Source organism: Mangifera indica, chromosome 16, assembly GCF_011075055.1.
Source record: "Mangifera indica cultivar Alphonso chromosome 16, CATAS_Mindica_2.1, whole genome shotgun sequence".
Lineage (NCBI taxonomy): Eukaryota > Viridiplantae > Streptophyta > Magnoliopsida > Sapindales > Anacardiaceae > Mangifera > Mangifera indica.
Window position 1 is genome coordinate 4,914,971 of NC_058152.1, and position 27,386 is coordinate 4,942,356.

The 27,386-nt window shown below is 30.9% G+C and overlaps 3 protein-coding genes across 5 annotated transcripts; 1 reads left to right on the forward strand and 2 right to left on the reverse strand.

Annotated features, from left to right (window-relative positions):
• Positions 1-2,517: 2,517 nt before the first annotated feature.
• Positions 2,518-6,742, reverse strand: LOC123198765 (protein NETWORKED 2D). 2 transcript variants are annotated; one of them, XM_044613530.1, is made up of 3 exons: positions 6,458-6,742; positions 4,427-5,847; positions 2,518-4,219 (listed from the first exon to the last, which is right to left on the reverse strand). In XM_044613530.1, the coding sequence occupies exons 1-3, from the start codon at positions 6,549-6,551 to the stop codon at positions 2,696-2,698; spliced, it is 3,039 nt and encodes a 1,012-aa protein (XP_044469465.1). In that variant the 5' UTR covers positions 6,552-6,742; the 3' UTR covers positions 2,518-2,695. The 2 variants fall into 2 exon arrangements, with proteins under 2 accessions (XP_044469465.1, XP_044469464.1); XM_044613529.1 differs by having other exon boundaries at positions 2,518-4,282.
• Positions 6,743-9,201: 2,459 nt separating this feature from the next.
• On the reverse strand, positions 9,202-12,381 carry LOC123198482. Of its 2 annotated transcripts, XM_044613162.1 has the most exons (3): positions 12,111-12,381; positions 11,088-11,676; positions 9,202-9,662 (listed from the first exon to the last, which is right to left on the reverse strand). In XM_044613162.1, exons 2-3 carry the CDS (start codon positions 11,518-11,520, stop codon positions 9,613-9,615), a joined length of 483 nt encoding a protein of 160 aa, XP_044469097.1. In that variant the 5' UTR covers positions 11,521-11,676; positions 12,111-12,381; the 3' UTR covers positions 9,202-9,612. The 2 variants fall into 2 exon arrangements, with proteins under 2 accessions (XP_044469097.1, XP_044469096.1); XM_044613161.1 differs by having other exon boundaries at positions 11,088-12,381.
• Positions 12,382-22,743: 10,362 nt separating this feature from the next.
• Positions 22,744-27,192, forward strand: LOC123198752 (uncharacterized protein At4g38062). Its single transcript, XM_044613513.1, has 2 exons — positions 22,744-22,938; positions 23,636-27,192. Exon 2 carries the CDS (start codon positions 23,674-23,676, stop codon positions 26,998-27,000), a length of 3,327 nt encoding a protein of 1,108 aa, XP_044469448.1. The 5' UTR covers positions 22,744-22,938; positions 23,636-23,673; the 3' UTR covers positions 27,001-27,192.
• The last annotated feature ends 194 nt before the right edge of the window (positions 27,193-27,386 follow it).

A 27,386-nucleotide genomic window follows, 5' to 3' on the forward strand; every position in this document is an offset into this window, starting at 1 on the left:
TGTATCATATTATATTAATAAAATGACATTTTTTATCTATTTATGTCTATGTGTTCTATATATGTTAAAATAAATGTGATAAGAATGATAAAATCTTGATGAGGGGACTAAGCATGTCTTGATTGTAAGGACTATATGAGCATATTAGGTAGTCATTTTAAAAACATTCGTAACGCTAATATTATTCTAACCAAGAACACATATAATATGGTAAAACTATCATCGTGTTGCATGATCTTATTAAGACGTAATAGTAGATCTCATATGTTAAAATTATTTATTAACAATCTGATACAATGTATAGGTTTATTATTGTTTGTAAATTCATTAAACTAACCTCCTAAAAGATTTCATATAAATGATAACTTTAGTGTTTATGAAACAAGTCATCTAACGAATGGTGGTGCACATAATCTTTAGACTTGCGAGTAATATAAAACCTTGTACACCAATTGACATTATTTTATGCTACTTAACGGAATCCTTAAGTCTATTAGAACAATAGTTTTGATTGCATTGAAAAGTGTATTAAAATTATGATGGATTGACATCACATTCATCACTTATGTGTGGGAGAGTCTCAATTTCATTTGATAGATGACAACGACCGCTTAAATATATGGTCATAGTGACATTAAGTTGTTACTCAATCTAATACTATTTAGTCATTTAAAAAATAAGAATGTAATTCAAAAGATGTTTAAAGATAGACACTAATTTTGTATTTCAACCATGGTGAGATATTGATTGATGAACAAATTTGATTGCATGATGTTATATGCCTTTTAAAAAAGAACAAATATTTGAATATGAGCAATGCTAATGTTGGCAATATGTGTGTCAACTCCTAAAGGTTGTAACCTCCCAATTAATCAAAGATTGTCTTTTAACTCAAAATAATATTTTTCTCTTTTTATTTTGTCTGAATCAATCCTTATTTATTCGTACAAAATATAAATTTATTATCCTATTCAAATATTGTCATACTCAAAATTATTATCATAATAAATGATATTATTAAAATGACATATATTATTATAATTAAATATTCTAAAAGTGTGAGAGTATCTTCTAAAAGCTTAAGAGAAGGTTGATTTTGCTCCTAAATTGATCATTCCAACAACGAATGATGGTTATGTAATTCTTACTGGTGCTTTAAGGAAGGGTTTGGGTTGTGTACTTATACAACAATGCAACATGGAAAAATAGTGGCATATCCATTTAGGCATTGGAGGAGTTATGAGAAAAACTATCCAACACATAATTTGAATTCGCAGCTCAATTAGGCTTGAATTTATAGCTTGAATCAGCTCGAATTTAGTAGTTCGAATTTGTGGTTTGATTTGATTCAAATCCACGGCTCGAATAAAAAATTTTGAATATTATTTAGGTAAAATGACGATGTTTTGTTAATAAACTACGAACTCGAGCCACAAATCCGAGCCATACATTCAAACTGTCAATTCGAATCATTAATTTGAATTGAACCGAGCTACAAATTCGAACAATTGATTTGAGCTACAAAATTGAATCAAACTCGAACTGAACCATTTTTCATTTGAGCCGAACTAGAGTTAAACTTAATTTTGGCTTGACAAATTGGAGCCAAATTCTAAACAAATTATTTCCTATCTAAGCCAAACTTGAGCCAAAGGGTTTGGGCTTGGCGCGACCTAAATCCACCCCTAATGAACATGCCCAATGCCATCCGAACTCACACATGTTAAATTAGATCCAAAATATTTGCACAATGTGTATCAAACCATTTTACAATCAACAATTTCTTGTATTTAACTAAACAATAAAATTATGTGTATATATTTTTAGTACATAATTTGGATATACAAATGATGTATCACTATATGATTGAACAATTTTGAATTAAAGATTAAAGTAACACCCAATTACATTATGACATATCATTTATATACACAAATTATATAACAAAAGCTTATACATACAACATTTTTTTTTTAAAGTTGTATACATATAACATTCCCCTTAACTAAGATGCTTCTAAATTGTACACTTTTGCTTCCTTTTCTTGTTTTTTTGGCAGTGATGACTGTGACTATGATTCTTTATCAAAATATGAATTTTCCTCATTATCAAAAAATTAAATTTATTTGAATTTGATTCCATTTTAAAATAAAATTGAAGAGTGAAATATAATTGATTAAATTGTATAAATATTAAAATAAAATTATAACAAAAATAATTAAAATTTTGAAAAAGATTATGTAAGCTTAAAAATTGAGAGAGTTGACAGTGTGACTTGAAGAACGAAAGAAAATTACCGTTGAAGAGCAGCCTCTGCAAAACGGCTACTTTACAGTTGAGGTGGGCAGTGCTGGCCCACGACTCTTTGCCAGTTTAATTGGAATTAAAAAAAAAATGGCTGGTGGACTGTACAGTGAAAAATTTTTTTCTCTAAGTTCGGCGCAAAAAGGACTAATTCAGTCAACACATTCCTGTTTTTATATGGTTTGTGTTGTGTTGAACCAAAAAATAGAAAACTAGAACTTCAAGAAATCTGAGATGGAACTCTCACCAGAATCTGAATTAAATATACTTTCTCCTAGACTAAAAACAAAAAGGAGAAGAGGGGCGAGTTTTGGCTTCTGTTGAAAAGCCATGCAAATAAATTGAATGAAAAAATAAACAACTCTTCCAAGTCAATGCAAATTTTAGTAGCTTACCTAGTCGATCCTGATTTAGGACGACCATTGTACTTTTTTACCAGAGCAGGGTTCATGACGGACAGGATCGATGGGCTTTTCTTCTTTTGTTTGACACCAAAGATAAATGATCGCAATGGAACTGCATTCTTACAATCTGAGTTTGGAAGCCCCATACCAGATGGATTCTTTGACTCGGAAAGCCCGAATTCCTCACTCAACAAGGTGAGAGTCTTATCAATATCAATTTGAAGACCTGTGACATGATCAAGCCCTGCTTGCAGCTCATCTGCAACCTTATTATTCTCTTGTTTCATGTTTAGAACCTCACCTTGGAACTTTGCAGCTTGATAGCTTGTGAACGTGAATTCATCGTCTTCAGCGCTTGCCTTCAAAGCTGTAGATATTTCTTCCTGAATTCTACATAAAGATACGAACCTTGATGACAATTCCTCTTTCAGTAACGCACATTTCTCCATCCAGACTGTCAGTTCAGTCTGTATCTCTCTCAGATGCCTGTATAATGCACGAGCATCTGATTTCAGAGAATATTTGATGCTACTACTCCCGTCGCTCTTGCTTTTTTTCTCCTGGAGCTTTGAGACCTCAGCCTGCAAATCTTTAACTTCAGTTTCAAATTTCTGTATCTCAGAGAATGAAGTGCTGAATCTTAACCAAAAATCCAAGTTCTCCTCTAGCACATCATCAATGCTCTCCCTTATTTTTTCTTCAATTTCAGAAGTAATTTGTTGTTGCTCTACTCGTAATAACAGGATGTCTACTTCTTTCTCTGTTTCAGTTCTTATGATTTCATTCACTATTACTTTTGGTTCAGCAGACTGATCTCGTAAATGTTTATTTTCGTCAGAGCGAGCTTTCAGTTTCTGAAGCAATAATTGAATCTGTTCATCCTTCTTGGTATTAGCACTTCTCAGTTCTTCAAGTTTATTTTCATCAGAGTGAGCTTTCAGCTTCTGAAGCAATAATTGAATCTGTTCATCCTTCTTGGTATTAGCACTTCTCAGTTCTTCAAGCTGCTTCAAGAACGTATGTTTCAAGCTTGGTCCATCTTCTTCCTCATTTTTCTTGCCCTCCTTATGTTGTCCTTGTGGACCATGTGGAGAAGCTTGATTGTCGTATTTTTCCTGTGTAATCTGGTTCTGACTCTGTTCTAAAAGGTTACTAGGTTCATAATTGACCACGGATTTCTCTTCTTTTTGTATTGATCCTGAGACCTTGAGTTCCTCATCTGGCTCCTCATGATTGATCTGCTTGTCAATGGTAAGATTTGTATCATGCTCATGTCCTTCAAACTCTTTCTGAGAGTGGACTCTATCTAGAGATGAATTATCATTTTCCATTGAAGTTTTGACATCAAGCTCCTCTGATAACTTTGGACTCAGAGGTGTCTTGGGACCATTATTAGGATTCATTGCACCTTCTATGTCTTTCTGTAACCTGACTTGAGCTGTGGATTCTTCCTCTTTTAGTGATGTCTTCTCTTGCTCTGACAAAGTTTTGACCTCAGGCTTCTCTAATACCTGCACAATTTGTTGTTGCTTACCATTAGGATTTATTGCATCATCTTGTCCAGATATTTCATCCTGCAATCAGAGGTATGGAAAGGGTCCAGTTGGTTGATATAACATTAAATTATATGATTGAATGTATCATGCATCAAATATAAATATTTTTTTATAGTAGTAAAACGTCAGCACAATTTATGAACAAAATATGCTTATCTCTACCTGTGACTTGACTTGTAATGTGGATTTTTCTTCTTTTTGATGCGAACAGTCAAGCTCCTCTGGCTCTATACTTTGGGCCTTATCAGAAAGGAAATCATGATTACGAGTAAAGGTTGCTAGGAGATTATTGTAGTCTTCTTGAAGTTTCTGCAGCTCCTTCTCTGTGTCCATGAGCTTATTGCTTAAATCAATTTTGCTGTTGATGAGTGTCAACTTTTCACCTTCCAAGATTTGGAGTTGTGTCTGAAGCTTATTGCTTAAATCAATTTTGCTGTTGATGAGTGCCAACTTTTCACTTTCGAAGGTTTGGATTTGTGTCTGAAGCTCATCAGTCTCTATTTTTAGTCTCTGTATGAGGGATGTCTGTGATGAAAATGCAGTTTCCAAGCCAACCACCTTGTTCACAAGCTCATCAATCTTCTCAGCCATTTCTGTGACAGTGAGAGATGCAGCAGATGTAACCTCAAACTGTACCTCTATATTCTCGTTTGATGAATTCATTTCTTCTGGATCTTGTGCAGCACTGCCTGCCTCTTGGTCTAATCTTCCTGACTCTTCTACTGCCTTTGTGGAATCATCATTTCCAGGTTGCTTTGTGGAATCATCCTTTTCAGGTGGCTTTTTCTGATTGATTTTTTCATTGCCAAGAACCTCATTTATGACAGACTCAAACTTCATTCGAGCTTTCTTAACCTTTTTTTGTCCTAATTTTGCTTCCTTAGCTACACTCGCCTGTTTTTCCTGCAACTGATCCAATGTCTCCTGGCATGATTTCAGAGCTGTAGCTGCCATCACAGATCGAGCCTCCTCATCTTCAATGACTATGGCTTCTTTAAATTCATCTTGCAATCTGCTTACCCTCTCTTGTACTTCCTTGATCTGGTTCTCGATTTCCCAGTACTTTGCCAATCTACTCTCATACGAATTTTTGACAAACTCTTTCTCAGTCTGTAGGCCAAGGATCGTTTTCTGAAGCTTGTCAATCTCCTTAAGTCCCTCAGGTTTGCTTAAACCAGATTTAACAGGAGGTCTTTTATTAGCTGTATTGGCTCGCAATTTCTTAGTGGCTGTTGTTAGAACAGCCTTTAAATCTTTCATTGGGGCATTGGGAACATTTGGGATATTTTTCCTTTTAACATCTGGAGGCATGTTTATGTTTCTTGTCTTGACATATTCTTCATAGTCATCCATTGCAAACTGAACTTGTTCTGGGAAAACAGCAGCAATGGTGGTATTGGCATTCTGTAGTTCTTTCGAAATATGATCATACCGTTCAGCTAAGGCTCGATAAGCCCGGAAAGCTTCTTCAACAAAGTCTATCAGCTCTGGCCTCTTCTTGTAGTACATTTCTGCTCTTCTGGCAAAGGAGTCCCCATCTTCTTCTATAAGTTTAAGTGTGTATCCTACCTTATCCTCCATATCTGCAATTTTTTTTTCCATGACTTTTCCATAAATAAATAAAGATATAGCTTCTCTTTATGTATCCTAATTTATGCAATTCAGGATAAATAAATATATCTTTCTTCCTTCACTTTTGATAAAATGATGAAACAGATGCAAAGTTTGAAGATATATTCTTACTGTTTGGTCTTTATTAATAATTATTCAATACCCTGCCTGCTGCTATGCAAAAGTAAATTGGAGCCGAATATATATTCTTGTGATTGGAATCAGCTTTTCGGTCTAATTCTCAACAAACAATCAAACTGAAGCAATAAAACATGTTATCTAAGAGCCTAAAATAAATCTATGAAAAGAAAAAAAAATCAGTTGGTTCATCATGGGAAGCATATAACTTTGATCAAACTTCCATGATCAGATCTAAATTTTGAATGTGATATCTTCAATCAAGACACCATATGAATGTAACTGTTTTAAAATTTATAATTCAAAACGATGTAATTATATTCAATCAAAAAGGCAATTATGATGAACAGACATGCAAGATGAGATTAACAACAATCCAAAAGAACCAACCAAACACAATCTCAAAATGTGAGAGAAAATACAGAAAAAAAAAAAAAAAAAAACCTTGAAGGTTCTGTTCGAGCCATTTGGACTGCTTTGTTCTGATGTGGCTTGCCCACCACCATGAATATGCATTGTTTGCAGCTCTCTGCAACATATCTTAGCTTGTGTCGAAAATGTTGTGGTTTCGCCCATAAAATGCAAAAACTTAAAAGATGAAAAGGAAAGATGAGGAGAAAGAATGTTGAAAGAGAATAGAAACGTGCAAGGATATGGAAGTTTAGATATTGTTAATGGAGGGGAGCAAACTTCGGCAGCTTTCACTGTTTGGATCTGCTTTTCCATTTTCATGGCAAAATTAAATTCTTCTACACATTTTCATTCTATAATATCACCACAATTTTTATTTTTTATATTTTCTTTTGGTTTTATTCTATTCTATGTAATGACCAATTCAAAGAATTAAAATTCCTTCCTTTTGTTAGGAAAGCATTTATAGTTTAATTCAATTTTAATGTTAAATATGAATTAAATCTTCCTAGAAAATAAAAATTTTAATTAATTTTCTTTAAAAAATAGTAATTTAAAAATAATCCTGTTGATGAAAAATAATACTTTTTATAGCATTAAAAAAAAAGAAAATATATATAAAAAAAATTAAAATTAAATGCCCTAAATTCACTTGTTAAAAAACAAAAATGCCCTATATAATTTATTCAAAGCAAAAAAATCTCACAATGAGAGACATTTCTACTGCTACAGAATTGCCCTATACACCCCAAGGCACTGTTTACAATTTATTTTTTCATATAAATTTTGTTATTTTCTTTTCCTAATTGCTTATTAAATTTTTTTTCGAATATAATTATACATATATTTTAAAAAAACAGTTGATTTAATTTAAAATTTATATAAACAAAATACTGTTCATTTACGATTTCTGAACAGCTCTTCTTTGGTGATTTGGCCAATTTTCCCATAAAAAAGATTAATTTATCATTCTTTATTATATTTTATTCATTTTGGGCATTTTTCTTTGTATAAATAATGTTGGGTATTTTTGCTTTTTACAAATGAATTTAGGTATTTAATTTAATTTTTTATTTTGAGTATACAAATGTTTACATATTTAATATGTATCATCATGTGATTAGATAATTTTGAATTAAATATAAATCAATACCCAATTATGTGATGATATATGTAAATATATATCAATTTATATATTTAAAATGAATACACATTATATTACTCATAATAAAATAAACGAAAAGCCGATGGTTGAGAGGCTTAGCATTTATCTAATTAATAATAGTAGAGTGAATAAAATTTTCTCATCCAAGGTTTAGTTCCAAAACACTTTTTAACCATTAATTGACATAAATAATATTTTTTAATTTAGAAATAAAACATAAATAACAATTTTCCACCAACATTAAATTTTTTTTAAACAATAGTATTAAGGAATAACTTTTATCTCAACAATTTTATTTTTCAAATTATTATATTATCCTAAATTAGCAAAAATTAAAAATAATATTTTTAATATATAAATTATATAAGAAACCACTTATTTTATTTTCTTTTCATTTTCACTTTCTCTTCATCTCTTTTAACAAAGAAGGGTGCTTTGACATATAATCATATATTATAGGATAAATTTAATTTCTGAAAAATTAAGGGTCTTTATGAAAATTTTTAGGTTTTTGAAATTTTAAAAAATAATTTAGGGGTTTTATGAAAAATTTTAAATTATCAGTTTGCCCTCATTAGTTTCAAAAAGGATAGTTATATCCTAAAAAATTAAATAAAATGTAACAGTGTTTTTTAATAATTAAATTGTCATATTTAAAAATTGGGGTATGATAGAAATTTGTTGTTTTTTATTTTTAAAATTAATAGAAAAGTAAAATTATTATGTGATTATTGTTTTAATTGAGTTTGAATTTGGGTGAAAAAATATTTTATAAAAACTAGAGGCAAAAAAATTTTTAGACCAAACATTGAGTGAGAAAATGTTATTTACTCATAATAATAATAATAATAATCTGCACAAGTAATTGGGAGGGGTCATTCTGTCCCAAACCTCTAATGTCATTCTCCAATCTTTATCGTAATTTATGTTCCTTATACCAAATTTTAACCATTAATAAAATTATCTATTTAAATAATAAGTACATGATTAATTTTAAATTAAAAATAAAATAATATTTAAATATTTAATAATATATTATTATTTATATGTTTATATCCAATGCCTATATACGTAACATTACTTTTTAACAAATGGGTATAATACTCTTGCAAATTATAAATATTTTATAAAAAAAATTACAACAATTATACAATGACAAACCCGTATTATTGTTAGAGTAATACTTCATAAAAATTACAAAAATTTACATCAAACAACGTGTTATTTATTTATTAAAAATATTTAGTCCATACAAATTTCTGTTTCAACTGCCCCGGTTCGCTGTACCCATTATTGTTAGTATTTTGGAGGGACTTATAAAATATTATATTTGCTCTAATCAACATTGTTTTGCCATGGGCTCTAAAAGGAGTTAATGTAACCCTTTGTTTTTTTGAAGATCTCTGTAGAATATTGGTGAGGATTTATCACGAGGGCAAATGAAAAAAAGCTAGGGAAATACAATACAATATGTTGTGCCTTTGAATGTCTTATCTTATCATTAACATTATAATGTATATATGAAGAAGAACCGATTGTTTTGTAAGGCAAAAATATTGTCTAAAATTCTGGTGGTCATTACAGAAAATGCAGTTGAACTACTTGAGAAGCATTTTATAAACACAGTACCCAGAGTAGAAATTTTATATTAAAGAGGTTAACAAGTTTGCCATCCATGAGCCATGGCAGGCATAAGAATTTATTTACACATCAGGGGGCTAGCTAATACCACAGACATATTTCACATATCATATTTACACAAAAATTTTCACCATACTTAAGGCTTTTCCCAAATTGGTCTGTCTCTGTCTATCAACTCATCTCCAGATTTAGCATGTCTTAATCCTTCCAGTGTCTGCTGAAGAAGCTGATGCAGATTCTACCAATTATTTTTCCTGCTCCCAATACAGTTTCTCTAGTTTTGTTCTCTTATTTTATACATTTAATATATTTGGTTCTTCAAAATGCATCACAGCATGAAGAACTATTTCAGTAATGGCATGTACGTAGGGTATACCAGGCTTCAGAAATTCTGAAGAGACTGAAGCCACTGTTCCATAAAGTTGTTCCCTTCTGCAGATCAAACCAAAGTGCAAAACAGCAATTCAGCCAAATGACAAATCTTAGGCCAATATCGAGACTGGCACAAAAAAACACATTTCCCTTCACTAAGGTCAAGGAAGAGAAATATAACCATTCAAACACACCAAAAGACAACTTCTACCGCAATGATGCTAACAAAAATAAAAAGTAAAATATAAAAATAAAGAGATAACAAGGCATGCCACCCAGTAGCCTAGTTGATTCGAAAGGGGCACTTATGTCCAAATTCATAGATCTAACTCACTCAACAGGGGAAATAACAAGTATGGCATCTTGTTGGCACTCTGAATCATTTCAGAACAGTGAATTATATAGTGATAGAGTAAACTGCCATGAAAAAAGAAAACAACATGTCATTTCAATGATAACACCAACAGATCACCATCCTTCCGGCATACTTAATTGGTTTTTTGGGCCAACAATGGTTTTGGTTATTTGTAAATACAGATGCAGTATTTCACAATCTTACAGTAGTCTTGTTCAGACTTCAGAGGGTGGTGACCCTCACTACTTTAATGAGTTATCACATGCTTTCGACACAAACTCTGTAAGGGTTGAAATCAATTTTCATCAATGAGGTAACATGTTCTATCAAAATAGGTATAGTCAACTTTTTGAAGCTCTGTTTAACAAAATTGGGCTTCCCAATTTCTTTGGCCATTTATTCAGAAGGCATCATCATCAATCTTATAACAGTGGCTTTAGATGCTTCTAGAATGCTGAGAATGTGATCTCAAATCTTTGTCTTGGCGTCGTCTAGTAATTTCAATCCTAATGCTATCTATTTTAATAACTATTAGGATAACTGGATCTTTATCACCTCCGAATTCAGCAATGTGCATATCACACAAAAACCCATTCATGACATTTACCTAATAAACCTGCCTAGTAACATCAGATCCAAGAAGTTAAGATAAATATGCTTTATGCAATTACTTATAAGGAGCATACAGATCATAAAGCAATAATAAACAGCACAAGAAATTAATTTGCTACAGCAGTGTCCAAGTCCCAAAGGCACTTGTGATTAAAATCTAGACATCATGCTACTATTGCAGTCACATGTAAAATGAAATAGAAAATCATCATAACGATCAAAGCAATGACAGACAAACCTCATCAAAACAAAAATTATTGAAAATGGACATCCCAAGATTTGTTTTTTTTTCTTTTTTCTTTAGATTTGACCCACAGAACCAGCACCCATCAGCCAGAAAACAAAATTCCAATTGTCTTCAGAAACAGCACACAAAAGTTAAAAAAAAACAAAAAACTCATAGGAGATCCATAGTTCGACCACTAAGCAAAGAGAGATAGCAAATAAACATAGAAACAAATCAAAATCAAACAAGTGAAAATAAAATATCCAAGATTTGAGAAAGAAATAGTTCTTACCAGGAGAGAGCTTATTTGGTGGATTCTTGGCGGCAGTGAAGAGCTGGTTATTTGAAACCTCAACAATCTGCTTGGAACCAGGCCTATAACAACGAACCAACACTGCAAAACTATCGTCAGACTCATTATCAGAGTGATCAGACAGAAAATCAGCCCCATGATGCTCTAACCACCCAATGGACCAATCAGAATCATCAGATTCAGATCCTGATATGCAAACACCACCATCAGATGGCACCAACACGATATCATACTCCTCGTCCACCCTCTTCCTCTCTTCCCTACTTTGCCATTTTTTCTTAACCCTTCTCTGTGTGGAAGCTATCCTAGATGATGGGAATTTCACGGCATCACCAAAAGTAGTCCACTCCTTAGATTGTGAACTTAATGAAGACCCATTTGACACAGGCTCTTTTTCTTTACTACCACTCATAACCAGTATGAAAATCTAGTCAAAGAAACTGCCATTTCATCCAAAACACCAAATATGATCCCACCAAAATTGGACTAATATTTGAAGATCTGTTAACACCAAATTTGGGTTGCAAAAAAAAAATTGGAATTGAAGCTCCTCGCAAGTGGTTAATGCCTGTTGCAGTAACCACTATATCAGGAAACTCAAATTACTATAACACCAATTTAAGAAAGATATATTTAACTCAACTCACAATCTCAAACTTTCAACTCAATTAACTAAACCCAAGTCAAAAGTGGCACAATCAATTATAACAAAAAGTTTTCTTCTAAATCAAATCAACGCGTCATTACCCAACAACACAAACATCATTTATTTGCATAAGTTACTCACAATTATGGGAAATCTATTAAAATGAACCAATTCCAGCCTACACACACAAATATGATAGAAAAATTAGTTTAAAAAAATTCATTAAAGCTAAAAAATTTGGGATTTTGATCGGCATAGAATAAAGTCAACCTTGGTCTTCTACAAAAAAGTTTCAAAATCATCAACAAAATCAAATTTTATCTTTAAAAAATGGATTTAAAAAAAAAGGTCAGGACCTTGAGGAGCAAAATTGAAGTTATCCGTGATCAGGGAAGATCAAACGGCAAAATTCTCCCTCCCGTAACCGGAAAGTCACCGGGAAACTCAAACAAAATTTCACAGGCAAGAAAACGGAGACGCTTAAGTTCAGTCAGAGTTCACCGAAAGAACCGGAAACTCTTCACCGGAGAGAGAAACAGTTTATCAAAATTACAAAAATAGGCCTAGCTATCTCTCACTCCCACTCATTCTCCACCTATCTCTCTCTCTACCAAGAACTGGAACACCAAGCTCGTCTCTTCTTGTATTTATATAAGATTTTTTTTTTTTTATTTTAAAAAACAAAAACATTTTATAATTATGGAAGCAACATCCAACGGTGGAGATGGAGGGGCAAATTGATAGGGTGACAAGTTGGGATCAAAACCGTCCAAAATTGCTGACGTGGGTGATAAAAAACAGAACGTGCGGTTAAAGGTACTGCCACGTGTAAAATGTTTAGCCCATGGTTTGGGAATCCCAAAATACCTCGCGATAATGTGTTTTAAATCAATGCAATTAATATTGAAACTGTGATTAGATAAGTTTTTAAATTTTGACCAAATCTGCCGTAGATTAATCTCCCAAAATAAAAATAAAAAAATTTAGTTGATGTGTCGTAGAGATGTCTATCTTCAATGATAAAAAATTTGGAGGGTGGAGAATGATTTGGGTATGTGCATAGCGTAAGTTTGTCCTCACCGGATTCTTTGTCCATTGAAATTTACTAAACTTCCAAAAATAAATAAATAAGTGTAGGATAGGGTAGGATTGACGCGGAAAAAAGAAAAGTAAAAGGGAGAAAAAATAGTGGCAACTACAATTGAAATTGAAGTCAATCTCAGTATATGCATCTTGTTTCTTCTGCTTTGTGGGTTGAAATTGAATACCATTTTCTCACCAATATAATTAGGTATATGTATCTTTTATATTTAATTTAAATATATAAATAATATATTATTATATAATAATATTTAATAATATGATAATATATTATTTATATACATAATTACGTATAAAAAATATATATATAAAACGTTTTTTTTTCTCTCTACACCAAGAATATATCCTTAATGGGCTTATTTTTATCCACATAATTTCTGCATTATTTGGATCTCCCTATATATATATTTTTGACCAACAAGAATATATCCTTCTTGTATTATTTGGATCAGTCATCTTTGTCTAAGAGCTAAACGACAAAACAAAAACTATTTATTTTATCTAAGACAAAGACGGTTGGAAAGTAACTGAGAGAGAGAGAGCGAAGACAAGAGGGATAGAGCTAGTAGTAAGAGATGGTAAACAGTCGTTGGAGAGAAGAATTAAAAACTAAGGGAGAGAAAATGAGTGAAACTAAAATTTTCTAAAAAATTAGGGGAGCTACTAAAAGTTTGCAACTTTAGATTTGAAAGAGAAAAAATCAGTTTTTAAACCTAAAAAATATAAAATTAGAGGATATAAATAAAAATTTTAAACTTAAAGATGATTTTATTATATGAGTTTAAATAAAATTTTTAAATAACAATTTTAACTCTTATAATTACAACAAAATTTAATAGATTGGTGAATATTTAAATTTTAAAAATTTGTGACTATAAATTTCAATTTACACTAAACTTTGTGTGAGAATGACTGTTTTGGCCTATATTTTTTTAGTATTATTGAAAAATCAAACCCATCTGTGAAGCATCATATAAATCCGGTAAACCACAAGGACAATGTGATTCCAAAAATAAATAAACTCTGGAAATCGAAGAGGGAAATTTAATATAAAACATATTTAATTAATAAAAGACAAACAAAATTAGCGTGTCTTTGCAAAATAAAGAGACAAATGCAATAGAAAAGCAATGAAACATTGGATTTGTTCTGATAATGTGGGTTGTCATTATGATCAAACCATTATATAATGTTTAAAGTTGTATCGAAAAGAGGTCAAATTAGGTAATTCATTACTCTTCCCATTGATAATCAGATTATAAAGGGATAACATCGTTACTATAATTACAAACAAATATTAAAATTAGAAACAAATAGCCCTCCCTATTTCAATTATCTCATACATGGTAGTTGGATTATATATTGTATTATATATTAAAAATTTAAATTTTTATATTGTATATCGAGTATTATATCATATTATATGATACAGTTTTTAAAAAATAAGCTAATAAAAAAATTAATTAACATATTATTATTTTAGAATATATCACAAACATATTTGAAGATATAAAATTTATCATATATACCTCTATTATATCATTATTTTCATTAAAAAATATATCATTTGTATCAATAATATGTATTATATTGTATGATACATATCGTATCGTATGATACATTTACTATATTATATTAATTCGATACACTTTATGATACCTATCGTTTTTTACTAGTATCGTATCGTATTGTAAAATACATATCATGTATTAATCAGTAAATGGCTAATAATTTAAAGCAATAGTATATCTATACATTTTTAAATATACAAATGAGTGTGCAAATAATATGTTCATTTGTGATTAGAGGTTACTTTATTCTCAATTTAAAATTTAAAATTACTCAATCTTATGATAACATATTATCAATGTATTTATACGTATATATATATATATATATATATATATATATATATATATATATATATATATATAATTTTATTGATAATTTAATATTACTTCTATTCTATTTCACCCTGCTGCTTTGATTAATAAATGTGACTTGAGGGACCTCTCATCTGTTATGAAGATGTTGTTGATTGATGATGATAATGATGATGATCAATTTGTCTAGTGACTAGTTTGAGAATATGGATGAATTCCATGTTTGTTTGTTAGTTACGTTGACATTGATTCGGTGAAAAGTTATGAATTAATGGGTCTTGTTAATTATTTATGTATTTGATAATGACGGAAAAGAGAAAAGATTGAGCAAATAAATGAATTACTCACTGAAAGTGGTGTTTATAAGTTATGCTATCTTATTACTTGGATGGTTGGAATTCATTTTCAGTGAGTAATTCACTCGTATGCTCAAACTCGATGAAATGCTATGTTATTCCTTAGATGGTCGTAAAATGTGCATTAGGCTATGCATGATGTGTTTAAATTGTGTTTTAGACACCATATTCTTATTAGAAGAGGTTGTGATGAATACTGATTGGTAGGGAATTGTAGTAGCCAAATTAGTGTGCAAAATAGGTTGCTCTTTCATTTTATGGACTCGACATATGGTCGTATAGTATAAAATACACGTATGTATACGTAAGTTTTAAAATTTAAATTGAATGTTTCAATGATCTGATGATTATTGAATATCATTGATGATAATAAAATACTAAAATACGTGAATTACTTATATATAGTTTTAATTAATCGTGTATAGGGGTAAAATAACCAAAATACCCCTATAAAATAGTGTGATTAAGATGAGTTTTACAAAAGAAAGTGTTTATACTTAATTGTGAATGTCATGTACAACTACTCTCCCTTTCAGAAAAAAAATTAGTAGTCACACTTTTTCGTTCGTAATCTTAACTTTATTAATGGAAAATTCTAGTACAAACATCATTTATTTTATTTCTTTAAATTAAAAAAAAAAGGTGACTAGTAATTGTTACATTATTTCCCCGCTATCATTGCCCCACTTTTGGCATACTGACAAAAAGTCTACCAAAGTTTGAGAGCTTATCAATTGAACACCAAAAGGAAGGAGAGATAGAATCGACAAGCCCAATAACCACCACTATCATCTTCACCCCACCATCATCATCACCAGCATCATTTTGTTCACCATTTCATCCTTAATAGCTTCTTTGATTTTATACATCAAAATTCCTTTTTTTTTTTTTTCATATTCAACTAATTTAATTCAATTCTTCATAAATTTGACATCATATATTGTTTGTTTTTACAGTATTTTCACGAAACATAAAGAAATTTTCCCTTAGTATGTAAATTAATTTACACTCTGATATATAACTTCAACCAAGAGGGAGGACAATTTGATTTAAAAAAACGAGGAAAATAATGACAAACTTGACGACAACATTGTCTTCATCTAGCAAAAGATTTCCTCCACAATTGAATGGAGCTATCGAATCGAGAGGCATCAAATGTCATTTCCCATTGGCACAAAATGCCTATGCAGTTTTATATTCATCATCTACTCTTGGAATCATTCCACAACTTGACCCAAACAGATAACCTTTTATTAGAGTTGGGTGTTATCAATTGCACATAATATAGACTTTATTGTTGGATCTCAAGGTATTTTGATAATCATAAAATAAGGTTAAATACATTAATTTGTTCAAGCATGACTTAATTCATGACCAAATTGAACTAAACTTAAAAATTGTAGGAATCATATTGATGTACAATTATGCAATCTTGATGCACACTCATGCATAGTTAAACTTACAAAAAGACATGAATACCCTTAAACGTACCATGGGTGTTATAGGTTGATTTCCCATACACAATTTCAAAGAAAGTAGTGTGGGTAGAAGAGTGACAACTAGTGTTGTAACAATATTTAGCCCATGTAATCCATTGAGTGCATTCCTTTGATTTAGAGTTTGTAAAACATTATTGATACATTTTAATGGTATAATTAACGACTTCAATCTAGTCATCTGTTTATGGGTGATATGTGGAGGTAAAATTACAGTGAGTTCCTTGTAATTGAAAAAGTTCCTTCTAGAATGAGCTTATGAAAGTTGAATCCCAATCACAAACGTTAGATTATGGCATACCATGGAGCTTGAATATATTGTCAAAGAAAACTTGGACAATTCCAAGCATTGTATATGGATGGAAAATCGGTATGAAGTATGCTACTTTGAGAGATGATCGACCACAAAAAAATTGTAGATTTTTCTTTTAAAAGGGGTAGACCCTAAATAAAGTACATAGATATGTTTGTCAAAACTTGTGTTGGTATTAGAAGAGGTTGTAATAATCATGTTGGTCCTTGTAAGTTAGACATGTGGCGTTGGCAAGTGTTGCATTCTTGTATGAATTTACAAACCCTATCCTTCATCTTCTTCCAAAAGAAAACTTCTCTAAAGCGATAGAGAGTTTTGAAATATCCTTTATAAGTCTCTCTGTAGATTTCCTCAAACAACACTAGAATAAGGGATAAGTCATAGGGAAGATAAATCTTACCTTCGAAGAATAAAATATCATATTAATTTTGGTTTAATCAAAGTACTAAACTGTGACCTTGAATTCGAGTAGACTGCTTGCGAGCTATAGTGATAAGGAATCAAGAATACAAAGACAATATATAAATAAAAATGGAATTGAGAATGAAAGGTATGCTTTATTAAAAGAAGGTTGACCTTTAAAATAGGCATAATTCCAATGGATACAAGCAAAAAATCTATTATTATTTGTAAAAAAAATTAAATCTACTTTGATCGAAAAAGCAGGGAATAAATACTTTTATTTTATCGATAAACAAACATACTTTTAGGCCAAGTCTTTCGTAGACACTTTTATTGTGTTTACATGTGAGTTTTGTAACAAATAGGACTAAGAAAATGAAGAAAAAAAATAATTTCCCTATAAGGTTTGGAGAGTGAATATGATGTATTTGATGAAAAATAGGCTAAGATTTTATAAATGATAGATGGAAATTTTTATTTATATATAAGGGCATTCTTGTCAATTTATAATCTATTGGCATAATGATTTAGTATTTGATTCATGGTTATTTTTTTATATACCTCAAAATATGGTACCTTAAATTACAGTATTTATTTCAACTAATGGTTTAATAATAAAATAATCACCCAATTTGCATCGCCATGAAACATCAAAGTCTCCTGATTTGTGTTCTCTATCATTGTTTAATCCTCAAATGGAATACTCACTTTGATTATAAAATTATTAAAAGGATAATTTGTCCCATCAAAAGTATATCTTGGCTTCAAATGCCCACTTGCTCAATTTAGGATTATTGATCATGGTGATCATCCAATCAAAAGTTTTGAACAAGGTTGCTTTGTGAACTTTCCTTCCTACACTTTTGAAGTCAAATTCATGTGACTTGCTCCATGAAAACAACATATTGGTAGAAAGATATAAATGGTACTTTGTTATGTTTTTTTTTTTTTTCAAAGAAACCTTATTCAAATTTAATTGTTACATTAAAAACGAATCAATTACACCGAACAAGATAAATTTTTAATCTAATAATCGACTTCACAATCATTAAATCAGATAAGTCAAGAGTTTGATTTTAATATATCATCAAAGAAAAAACTTGAATCTAAGGTCTTTTGTGTATGAAAACTCATTTTTTATTATTTAGACTACTCCTTTGGGATATTTTGTTATGTTTCTTTCCTTTGCTTTACCTTGGAATTTTTGCAAAGTGGTGGACAAATTCTCTGGGCAACGTCACTGGGTCCCCACCCCAATTCATAAAGTTAGCTGTAGCTTTTGGTTTATTAGTCTCGAGATCTTTACCTCCTTCTCAACACTAACAAAATATTTTTTTTAAACTAAAAATTTCTATTTTAATACTAACTTTGAGGCAATATTTTTCTAAACATAAAATCGGGCAAATTACCTTTCATGGGTTAGAATTAAGAAGCTTATAAAATTACAATGGATATTCTAGTAAATAAAGGAAAAATGTGTACATGGCATAACACATTCAAGACATGTTTGATGTAAAGATATACCTATTTTTGTCTCTGCTCCGTCTCCACTTGTAAAAATTCATTTTTTTCCTACTCTCGTTCCCATCTTTGTTTATTTAGAAAATTTAACTTGATTTAAATTTTTGTACAATCAAACTAAAATAAGTAATTAAACTCTTTGATATTGTATTAAAACTATTTTCCTTTATCAGAGTTATGTTTTGTTTGGTTATTTGGAATTTGAGTATTCAAAAATACCTCCTTTTTGAAAATTTTGGAGAAGTTAAAAAAATAAATGTGAACATCAAATTTTCAGATTGTATCAAACGAAGTTTGATCTAATAATATTACACCTTTGTGAAAGCGATTGTAATTGAATTACACTTGACTCATATGATCTCAAACTGTGGAATTACATCTTTTTAAATGAGATTTACTTCAAATCACTCCAAAAGAAATGTGATTCATTCGAAATCACACCACAAAGAGCCCACTGTGTACAAGTTTGGCATCTTCACATGTGCTATCACCACAACCAATATTTTCCTTCATTTTCTCCCAAAAGAGAAACATTAGCTGTAATCCACCTCCAAGCCAGCCGACTTAAATCATCCAAAATGTTTACAACTCCAAAAATTCATTTTCCACTTGAAAATTGGAGATTACAACAAAAATTAAAAAGGAAAGATAGAAAAAAGCTAAAAAGGAAAAGAGAAAAGTGAAGAAGATGAAAAAAATTGGAAGAGAAGAGACAGATTAAAGTGAAAAATTGTGGGTGAAAAAAATTAGAAGGTGAAAGAGAAAATTGGAGAAAAGGAAGAGAGGTAAGAAAGAGAAAATGGTTATTCAAATTAGATAAATTAAAATTTTAATTTTGATATATTATTTAAAAAAGACTTAAATTTATATTTTTTTATATGTAGAGTTTTTTTTGGGTCATTAAATATTTTAATTAAAAAAGTTAAATATAATATAATAATTTATTTAATTAAATATTTTTTATTAATATAATTAAATTTTATATAAACTGGAATTTAAGAATTAAAAGAGTAGGAAGTTGTAGTTTTCCCGAAAAGTCATGACCATAACAATAATTTTGTTTTTAAATAGCCATCATAAATTATAGTTAATTTAACTATATAAATTCACACATTGAATACATAAAAAAGTTTTGTTCTCACGTGAAAGCCGCAAAAGGACCACGGTTTTTGATAGATATATTTGCAATCGTTATAATTGTGGGATCCAAGAAGGTCAAAATTGACTTTGTATGTGGACATAAATAATTTAATTTTTTTATATTAAATTTTAGAATGTTTGAGGCATAAATTTCGTATTCAAATCCGAGCATTTATTATGATCATCTAAACGTGGACGCTTGGAGTCTCTAAAGCGCAGATACCATCTTTAATTTAGCAATAAAATCATACTAATGATTTGTGTATTTAATTTTTATATATAATTTATATTTATAAATAATATATTTTTATACGATTGAGTATTATTTTATTTTTAATTTAAAATTATTTAATCATATAATGATATATTATCTATATATATAAATTACATGTCAAAAATAGATACACATAGTTTTATTGATAAAATTATATATATACAATTTTTTAGATTTTAAATTAAAAATAAAATAATATTTAATTTTATTAATACACTATTTATATCTATTTTATGTATTCAAAATATATATACATAATATTTATTAATGGTGCGTTTGGTTTAAATAATTTTCATTATAAAAAAATAAAATATTATTACAAAAATAGAGTACTTAAAAGATTATTGAATATAAATTATTAATATGTTAGATAAATTTTTTATCAAAACTAATAGATATTAAAATAATTATTGTGTTTAGTTTGAAGTAACAAATGAATATAAAGATATTAATTTACTTAGATCTTTTTTAGTATAATTATTTTAAAAATTTTATTATAAAAAATTAATAAATAATAATATAATTATTACAAAATCAAGATTATTTTAATAATTTTTTAATATTTAATATGAACTAAAAGTATAGTAATAAGATTCCCATTTATATTATTTTTTCTATGAGCAATACTATGTGTACCCACTTTGGGTACACAAATGTATACACACTCATATGTGTCATCATATGATTGGTTATTGTTTTACTCTTAATTCAAAATAATCCAATCAAATGATGACACATATAAATGTATATATATTTGTGTATCTAAAATGGGTACACATAGTTTTATTGTTTTTCTATTATTCTTATAATAAAATATTATTTAAATATTTTATTATTTAGTAAAATAAATCAAATAATATAAATAGTAATAAATAGAGTATCAGCATTATCTTTGTGTAGCTTAATCATACCTACCGAATGTGGGATGTGACAATGAAGTTTTGTATTCTTATTCACATGGTGAGACAGTGAGAGGGAGCCCTTACAAGGACAAGGCCGACAACTCCAGCCCCATAAAATCTTCAAAGTTTTAAATGGTATTTATTATATTGCTGAATGTGAATAGACAACTCACTTTGTTTTCATTTGTTATGGGTAATGTTGATTTATTTGGTACATTAGACATTTAGGTTATGAGTTATGACAATTCTAATGTCCCAATATCTTAAATGATCTTCAACCAAAATAATTAGTTTTTTTTTTCTTTTCATGTTAATAAACATCTAATTATTTATAAGTAGGATTGAAACAGGTTAGATTATCATCTTTAAACAGTCAATGTGTTCAAATTGGGTGGGGATCTTGTTACAATTAAATGCGTAAAAATAATATATATAATTTTGTATACAAATTATAATTGAGTATTATTTGAATTCTAATTTAAAACTATTCAATCAGATGATGACAAATCATTATTTATACATAAAATTATGCATATTATTTGCACCTATAATTTTACTCACAATTTAATTTGGATAGAAATAAATTGAATTTTGAGTTCATATTAATAGATGCATAATAATATTATCTATTATTATAAGGCATTAACTTTGCCCCTTTCTTCCCTCCATTCCCTTATTATTATTAGAAAAAAACAATGTTATATGTACATACTTTAAATACAAAAAAAATATATATATATATATATATATAGATGATGTGTCATCATATGATTGGTTGTTACTTTATCATTAATTTAAAAGCACCAAATTAAATGATGACATATCATTTATGTACTCATTTTGTATACTTAAAGTGTGTATATATAGTTTTATCGATTAGAAAATTTTTTTATCCAATATTTATTATAATAAAACAACGTGTACATATTTTTATATATAAATATGTATACATGTAGATATGTTATTATATGATTGAGTGATTTTGAGTGAATGATAAATCAACATCCAATCACATTTGACATATCCATGTGTGTACTTATTTGTGTATAAAAAAATGTGTACACATAACATTGCACTATATATTAGTATGTATTGATGGAAACCAATAAATCCCTAAACAATATGTACACATAGGGTTGAATTCGAACCAAGCTTGAGCTCGAATTTGACTCAAATAGGCATAAAATGAGCTAATCTCAAACGAGCTCAAACTTGAGCTTTCGAGTGTTTAGCTTGTCAAGTTCGAGTGCTAAAAAATTTGATACAAAACAATGTCATTTTGAGCTCGTTTGTGTATCAAATTTATTATCTGTGTATTTGTTTGTATATTTAATTATGAATACATAGAATTTTATTATAAACGCCCATAGTTTTTGTTGTTGGACTGGGAATATCAAAAGCCCAGCCCAAGATTACCTGAAGTGGGCCCAAATCCCCCTCCAACGGCTAAAAATTCCTTTTGAAAGCATTTTTCAAATAATAATAAAATGGTTTAAGAGACGATATATCCAAAACTAACGCCGTTATGTCAACCCCATTTCTCCGTCAACCTTCGTTGCACAAAATTTAAATCCGAAAAGCCTTCTCAACGGCTCGTTCCACACGGCACTTTCTTTCTCTCTTCAAACCACACAAAGAATCTGATATCACAAAACTCAAAACCCATCTGCAGAAATCCTCTCAAGTAGAAATTTTTTAGTCCCAACAACACGTACTCACTTGAGTCTCTGTTAGTTTCTTTTCACTGTAGTGTTTGATTACTGAGAAACTGCAAGAAGCTAACAGGAAAATAATGGGTATGTTTTCTTCATAATACCCATCGTCATTCTTTATTTTTCCATAGTTTTCTCAGAAACCAAATATCTTGTTAAGTTTATTTCTTGTTGTGTGAAAATAGATTACAGTCTTTTTCTTTTTCTTTGATATGTTCAAGGGTTCTTCTTCTTCTTCTTCTTATTATAATTGAAGTTTTGGATTTTATGCCACTTCCTGGTTTGGAGCCAAAACAATTAAGAGAAAGAAAATGTAGATCTTGAATTATTTGCATGATATCCGCATCTCTGAGTTGAATGTGGTTCTTGGTATTCTTTAGTTTTCAGATAAAATTAAAATACATAATAGAAAATTTTTATTTATTTATTTTCCTAAATTTTCTATATAACAGAAGAGGTATGGAATCTTGTTTTCTTCAACATGTGACACTTGCATTGTCTTTTTAGTGGTAAATTTTTGTTGGGTTATCTGCAGTTTCCTTTAAATCTTAGGGTAGGTTAAGAGGGACTTCACAAAAATTGAAATGCATGAAGGATCAGTCCATGTTATAAGAATCAGATGGATTATATTTTAGAAGCTTGTTTAGGCATTTGTGATTTGAAGTCTTGTTTCTGCCGTAACTTTGATCTCAACTTAATATCACTGTAGCCTTTTGAATCATTTTGTCGTTATTTTTCACTTCAGCTTGTTATCTAAACTTTGTGTTTTCCTCACAAACAGGTATTTCGTTCTGAAATTATTATTTTGCAAGGAAGAAAATGGAAAGGATCTATGAAGAACTAGAGGAACTTAAAGCTGAGAATGAGAAACTGAGAGCAGATTGTGAGAGCAGAGAAGCGTTATGCAAGAACTTGAAGAAATCTCATAATGAGCAGCTTGTTAAGATACATGAAGCAAGTAAGAAAGTTGAGAAGCAGGCTCAAGAATTAAATGAAAAGGAAGAGGAAGTATTGGAGGTCAAGAGAGTGTCCAAAAATCTTGAGTGCAGTTTGATTGAAAAAGAATCTATCATTAAACATCTTAGTGCTGCTAATGATAAGCTTAGAGTTGACTGTAATGCAAAATGCCGAAAATGGGAAGAAGAAAAAAGAGGGCTAGTATTGGATTTAGATGAGGCAAATGAGAAGAATATTGATCAGGAGCAAAAGATTAATGTATTTAAGGCAGAGATTGAAGGGCTCAAAACTCTTCTGGCTACTTCAAGGAAGAAATGTTCAGAAGCAGAGAGAAAAGCAAAAGCCTCCAAAGAACTAAGAGAAAGAGATGATATATTGCTCAAATTAGAGGAAGACAGTAGAAAGGTTGAAGATCAGCTGAAATGGAAGAAGGAGCAGTTCAAACATCTTGAAGAAGCACATGAAAAGCTTCATGATCAGTTCAGAGCAAGTATAAAAGAGTGGGATCATGAAAGGTCTAAATTGCTTGATGAGATCAGTTCACTGCAAACCAATTTAGAATCTCAGACCAGAATTTCGGCAGATCTTCAGAATCGGTTACAGATGTGCAACCAAGCCCTAGCTCATGAAGAAAGTCACAGAAAGTATCTAGAAGTTCAAGTTTCCGAATTGAAAACACGCTATGAGAACACTTTTGCTGAATACCAGGATGCAAAGTCTCAACTGGAATGCTTGGCTGAACAGAGAGACAAAGATATTGCAGCTCTGAGGCATTCCCTGAGCACAAAGGAGACGTTTCAAAAGGAAATGGAATATCAAGCAGGTAAGCTGAAGCAAGAAAATCAAGAGCTGCTGGAATCCCTTAAAGAACTTCAAGAAGCTCAGATTCACAAGGCAGGAAGTGCTTCTTCATCTCTTGCAAAATTGCGAAACAAGCTCAGAAGTGTGGAGCAGATGCACAGAGACTGTCCTGCAAATCTCAGAGCTAAAGAAGCTGAATGGAGCTCTCAACTGGAGAAAATGGATTTGGAGCTGAATGACTACAGGTCCAAGTTAGAAAGAAAGGATGCAGCATTAGAAGACCAAAAGATGGAACTGGAGGGCTGCTATTCTTTAACATTGCAGTTGAAAATGCAGAATGAGGAGCAATCTGTGATGCTACTGCTGTTGAAAGCAGCACTATCAGAGGCTGCATTGAAGCTTGCACTCATTGATGGTGAAAGGGATTTCTACAACAAAGAGAGTGAAGAGCATTTCTCTGAACTGATGAAGCGGCTGGAGATGAAGGATGCAGATTTGGCTAAAGCCCAGTCAAAAATTGCAGAAGAACGTGAGAAGTCAGCGTCTTTATTCAGGAGGATAGAGTCTTTTGAACTTGTTAAAGAGCAAGGGCTTGTAATGCAGAAGGAGCTTGATAGGTACAAGGAAATTCTTGAGGAATCATCCAGTTGTAATAATCGCTTGAAAGAGAGAGCCTTGCAGATGGAAAATGAATACAAAGAGAAACTTACAGAAGTTTGCGATGCCTTAGATGCAGCAAATTTTGAATTGGCCAATGAGCGCGAGAAGACGGCATCTTTATCAAGGTTGGTGGAGTCATTTAATCATATTGAAGAGCAGCGACTCCAAAAGCAGAAAGAGCTTGGAAAGTACAAAGAAATGTTTGAGGAATCATCCAGGTGTGAAAATCAGTTAAGAGAGCAAGCTTTGCAGATTGAAAGTGAGTTGATGGAGAAACTTAGAGCAGTTTCTGATTCCTTAGATGCGGCAAGACTTGAATTGGCAGAAAAACATAAGAAAGTGACATGTTTAGATAGGAGGGTTGAGTCCTTGGATCTTATAGAAGAGCAGCATCTCTTTATGCAGAAGGAATTAGAGAGGTATAAAGAAATGCTGGAGGAATCATCCAGGTGTCAACTTCACCTAGAAGAGCAAGTTTTGCAGATGGAAGCTGACTCAAAAGAAAAAATAAAAAAGATATCTGATGCCCTAGACACAGCAAATTTAGGGTTGGTTGAAAAGCATGAGAAGGTGGCATCCTTATCGAGGAGAGTTGAGTCCTTCGATCATATTGAGGAGCAGTGCTTGCAGATGCTGAAAGAACTTGAGAGGTATAAGGAACTGTTGGAAGAATCATCCAGGAACTGGCTTCAGTTAGAAGAGCAAATCTTGCTGATTGAAACTGACTCAAAAAGAAAACTTACAGAAGTTTGTGATGCCTTAGACGTAGCAAATTCTGAAATGATTGAGAAAACCAGTGAAGGTCACCAAATCGAATTTGAGTTGTGGATATGGAAATTTATTGCTGAACGTCTAAAATCTGACCTTGAACAAAGCCGGGAGTTGCGCAAAGAATTAGAAGCTTCTCTTCTTGCACAAGTAGAGGTTGGGGAAGCCATGAAAAAACAGAATGGTCACCTTCTGCATCTAACAGAAGAGAAAGACAGCAAAATAAGTAATTTGCAGGGGCAGGTTCGGTTACTAGAGCTCAAAACAAAAGAATTAGAGGCTGCCACTAGCAATGCAAGAGCAGAAACAACAATATCCTTGGATTCAGAGAAGAAAAGCTCTTTACAAATTACATGCCAGAAAGATAAGATATTGAAGGATCTCCAGAGAGAGATTGGATGGCTGGAGCAAGAATGCTTGAGAAGGGAACTTGAACGTGCCTTGCTTACTCAAATAGGTGCAGAACAATCATTTGAACATGAAAAAGAGAAACTTATCCGGATAGTAGAAGAGAAAAACCAGAAAATAGATGACCTCTTGCAGCTCGTGGGGTCATTGGAACAAAAATTCAATAGCTCATTAAACTTTTTTTCTTCACAGCTTGCAGAAAAGCAGGCAAAACTGTCAACTTCAGATGCCTTAATTGCTGAGCTCAAGAGTGAAAACCGTAATTTACTTGAAGATTCCATGAAGTTGTCTTGTGAAAAGGATAACTTGTTGAATTTTATGGAAGAGCTGGAAGACAGTATCTGTAAGTTCTCTGGTGAAGACATGCAACTAATGGGAATCTTGGGAAGCATAGTGCAGTCTTTTAACAGCAATAGGTTAGGCGTGGTATTGAAAGGTGATGGTGGATTATTTGACACTATGAAAGAGAATGTGAACACTGATCATTCACCCATGATGAAGAAATTTGAAGCTGCTCAAGAAGAAAGGTCACCATTTAGACAACTCAATTAACTTACTATCTTGCTTGTATGATATGTTAATTCTTTCCGGGATGTGGTTTGAAACACTTCATTGTAAAGAGTGGATTGAGATCTATTTTTCATTTACTGAGGAACCAGCAGTAACATTCTGCTGTTCAGATAGGATATCAACTACTTTTTTTGATATTGCACTAGTTTTAATACTAGACCTAAATGTTGAAATTACACTTTGCAATGCTATATCGGCAGGATTATGTGTATGATTAGAAATTTTGTTCCCAAGAAATTCTTTGAGTACAGAAATCTTTTCCCATATTCTGAATGCAGTGTTTTATGTAGGAATTATAGGCATATCACGGTTGTTCATATCCTTGGGATGGTCATGCATACCTGTCTGCAAACCTATTTTCAGTCCAT

What these genes read in the sequence shown, in the direction of transcription:
- LOC123198765 (XM_044613529.1), bottom strand. Translation starts at nt 6,551, where the DNA reads ATGTTGCAGAGAGCTGCAAACAATGCATATTCATGGTGGTGGGCAAGC. An exon ending in GCTCGAACAGAACCTTCAAG is followed by an intron (nt 5,848 to 6,457) that starts GTTTTTTTTTTT and finishes AAAAAATTGCAG; the next exon opens with ATATGGAGGATAAGGTAGGA. An exon ending in CATTACAAGTCAAGTCACAG is followed by an intron (nt 4,283 to 4,426) that starts GTAGAGATAAGC and finishes CTCTGATTGCAG; the next exon opens with GATGAAATATCTGGACAAGA.
- LOC123198482 (XM_044613162.1), bottom strand. Translation starts at nt 11,520, where the DNA reads ATGAGTGGTAGTAAAGAAAAAGAGCCTGTGTCAAATGGGTCTTCATTA. An exon ending in ACCAAATAAGCTCTCTCCTG is followed by an intron (nt 9,663 to 11,087) that starts GTAAGAACTATT and finishes TTTGATCTGCAG; the next exon opens with AAGGGAACAACTTTATGGAA.
- LOC123198752 (XM_044613513.1), top strand. Translation starts at nt 23,674, where the DNA reads ATGGAAAGGATCTATGAAGAACTAGAGGAACTTAAAGCTGAGAATGAG.